Source organism: Triticum dicoccoides, chromosome 5A, assembly GCF_002162155.2.
Source record: "Triticum dicoccoides isolate Atlit2015 ecotype Zavitan chromosome 5A, WEW_v2.0, whole genome shotgun sequence".
Lineage (NCBI taxonomy): Eukaryota > Viridiplantae > Streptophyta > Magnoliopsida > Poales > Poaceae > Triticum > Triticum dicoccoides.
This window is the reverse complement of record NC_041388.1, coordinates 480,584,689-480,588,182: the sequence shown is the minus strand read 5'-3', so window position 1 is coordinate 480,588,182 and position 3,494 is coordinate 480,584,689. Positions and strand designations below refer to the sequence as shown.

Sequence of the window (3,494 nt, the reverse complement as noted above, 5' to 3'; positions counted from 1 at the left end):
AACGCACGGGCGTTCTTCTAGTTTTTTTTAGGATAGGGCCATTCTGTTCCATTTTTTTTAAAGGGCAATTCTGCTCCTAATTGGGCGGGTGCGTGCGCAACATTTGTAACGGGCCGGTATGTTCCGATTTACAGGCTAGTTCACGGGCTAGCTCATGGGCTCTTCGCAGTGTACAACTACTAGGAGGAAAATGATGGTGAGGTTCAACTAAACCCTAAACCCCCAAAAGCCCTTTCTTTGCCTTCCCGCCGCCGGCAACCGGCCACCGAAGCCGCAATGGTCTCCGCCGAGTACTCCATCGACCTCAAGCTCTCTGAGCTTCTCAAGCAAGCGCGGCCGAGCGCTACCTCTCTCCGCGCCGCCGGGGAGGCCACGGACGCCGTCGGGGAGCTCATCAAGAGCGTGCCGCCGCAGCAGGCTGCGCCGGAGGCTGCCTCGGGGTTCGTGATAGACCTGGGCCTCGCGGCCGAGAAGCTAGCGTTTTCCTTCCGGCCGCCGGAGGTGGTGCGGCTCGCCGGGAGCCACGCGGCCGGCGCGGTCACCAGACCCGACGTCGCCGCTGACCTTCTCGTCCGCTTGCCTAAGGTATGTGTTTCACTTTGCTTTAGTAAATTTATTATTAGTTTAGAAAACTTCCACAGAGGATTCTCAACTATGCTATGATGTCCAAAAATTCTTGTTGGTTCACAAAATTATAAGTACAAACGTGTCTACTCTACATGGAGCGAGGCCCTTTAGTCAATCTAATGGAACCAGGTGTTACCTACTTCAAATATTACTCCAGTTCTTGGTATCATTTTGGATGTTGCACAAATTGGCATGTGATCGCCACCCTTCCAAATACAGTTATATTCATACTGTTTAAGCTTCTATCGAGGTTTTGGCCTACCATTATCTGTGATTATGCTGTATGGGTTTAATGATTTCTTTTTGCTGCTTTTATAGGAATGCTTTCATGAAAAGGATTTCTTGAATCACCGGTACCATGCAAAGAGGTGTCTTTACCTCTGCGTCATCGAGAAGAGCTTGAGGTCTTCTCCTTTAATCCGTAAGGTTTCATGGTCTACCTTCCAAGATGAGGCACGAAAGCCTGTCCTCCATGTATATCCAGGTTGTTGTTCAAACAAATTACCGCGCTTCATTTTTTTTTACTTCAGTGTGCATTCAAGGTTAATACTCATGCACTTAAATGTGTGGTCCTTGCGTTCTCTTCTTATTTTTCAATACTTCCATTCGCCCAGCAACAGAAATTGCAGAACTTCCTGGGTTCTATGTCAGGATAATCCCGACGGCAAGCTCTTTATTTGATCTTTCAAAGCTAAATCTGTCAACAAGAAACAATGTCCGTGCATATACAAAAGGTAATCTGCCTGCTTTAGAATCACCTGAACCCATATTTTTGGCCTTGAATATAGGAATATTTGTTATAAACAACTGATCAGATTTGCATCACAGATGGCATAAACCAACCGACACCTAGGTATAATAACAGCATATTGGAGGATATGTTTCTGGAGGAAAATGCAGAATATACCGGCAGCACCTTTGCAAATTGGAAAACCTTGCAAGAGGCTTTGGTTTTACTAAAAGTAAGGAGTTCTTCCTCAGTTTCATATTTCTTATAAAAAATATGGATCAAATGTCTGCATGTCTGGGGTTTCTAGTAACCCCTTCAACAACTGTCTGATGAGGAAATACTTCTATATTGACAGTGCAGCAGAAGTCTACTTATTGGTTTTCTCCTGAATGGCAATCTAATATTTAGTTTGAAATGCAGGTTTGGGCACGTCAAAGAACTTCAATATATTCACATGATTGCCTCAATGGATACTTAATATCTGCCATCCTTGTGTTTCTTACCATGGACTCTGGAGGAAGTATAATTAATAGATCAATGACCACAAGACAAATTTTCCGTGTTGCAATCAATTTTTTTGGTACATCCAAGCAACAGAAAGTTGATATTTCATTTATGTTTAATTGTTTACTATATCAATCTCTGTTTGCTTGTAGCAACTTCGAAGATGTGGTCGAAGGGCTTGGTGATTCAGCCAATGAAGAAGCGTACTATCAGCAAAGAGGTCTTATATATAGCTTAATCCTCAAATAATTGTATTATTGGCTAGGCCAGCTCCCCTAGAATAACAGGAGCAATATTCCTTATAGAATCATAATTTCTCCAGATAAGTTATTTGCCTTAGTGTGAACATGGTCAAAAATTGGCACCCCAAGCTTAGGTATGCCTAGCTGGTTATACTAACAATGAAATTGGTGGTCAGGCGCACCTCTGCCTGTAATTCAATAATAACTAGTAGGCTGGTAATCCCTCCGCTCGTAGTATAGATCTTGGTGCATGACGGATAATTCTGGATTGAATTTTTGCATGCAGTGCTAATAATTTGTGGGGTAATATTGAATATTCAGTTATTATGATCTTCTGATCCATGAATTTTTCAGGGCATTGCTCATCTGCTGAAAACATTTGATGTTGCCATATGTGATGTATCTGGCCATGTCAATCTGGCATTTCGGATGACGAAGTCAGCCTTTTCAGAGGTAGGTTTGACTATGAAAGTACCCTATGAACACCAATTCCACATCTCATGTATATGCATGCATCTACATAACTATGGTGTGATATGACCACCATGATAGAAGTTTAGTTTTCCTTGCTCCATGTGTTCAGAATATTACTCACCCCAATTGTTAAGCTTGCAATTTTCTTTGTCTATTATAGTCTCCATCTTACACCGAATCGTTTCTTATTCAGCTCCAAGATGAGGCAGCTTGCACACTTAATTGCCTTGATAAATGCAGAGATGGTGGATTTGAAGAACTTTTTATGACCAAAGTTGATTTTGGTGCTAAGTTTGATTCATGTTTGAGGTATGTTCAGTTAAGCAAGTATGTTGTGTCACTCTCATGTATATTGCAATTTTGCATTATGCTCTTTCACTGGAGTTTCTATTTGCATGGCTATATGTTTGAGTGAGCAAGTGATTGATTTTGGAAGACATCGATGAAATGATGATTATTCCATCTATATATTTTAAATTTCTACATAGTTCACAAATGTTGGAACTTGACAAGTGCTCCCAGTTCCCATTTGGCAGCCTCAACTTAGATGCCATTTTCCACTGCACATTTTTGACTGGGAAACTGTAGGGAAGGCCCTGACACTATTTTTTTTTATTAATTTGAGCATATCTAGAAACTCCAGGGCATAGCGGATGGTTAAATCATGCTGAAAATGTCAAGAGAGGTCGGGGTAGACCAAACTTGACATGGGAGGGGTCCGTTAAGAGAGATCTGAAGGACTGGAATATCACCAAAGAACTAGCCATGGACAGGGGTGCGTGGAAGATAGCTATCCACATGCCAGAACCATGAGTTGGTTTTGAGATTTTATGGGTTTCAGCTGTAGCCTACCCCAACTTGTTTGGGACTAAAGGCTTTATTGTTGTTGAACATATCTAGAAAAACACAGAGTGTGT

The 3,494-nt window shown here is 42.0% G+C and overlaps 1 protein-coding gene across 1 annotated transcript in view; it reads left to right on the top strand.

Moving 5' to 3' along the window:
- Window positions 1–203: 203 nt before the first annotated feature.
- Window positions 204–3,494, top strand: part of LOC119302337 (nucleolar protein 6-like) — a 10,481-nt gene continuing 7,190 nt past the window's right edge. The window contains exons 1-8 of the mRNA XM_037579384.1: window positions 204–585; window positions 946–1,111; window positions 1,248–1,361; window positions 1,456–1,589; window positions 1,778–1,937; window positions 2,014–2,081; window positions 2,458–2,556; window positions 2,771–2,886. Of these exons, the coding sequence (XP_037435281.1) occupies window positions 277–585; window positions 946–1,111; window positions 1,248–1,361; window positions 1,456–1,589; window positions 1,778–1,937; window positions 2,014–2,081; window positions 2,458–2,556; window positions 2,771–2,886 (1,166 nt within the window). The 5' untranslated portion in view covers window positions 204–276. The remainder of the gene's footprint in view (window positions 586–945; window positions 1,112–1,247; window positions 1,362–1,455; window positions 1,590–1,777; window positions 1,938–2,013; window positions 2,082–2,457; window positions 2,557–2,770; window positions 2,887–3,494) is intronic.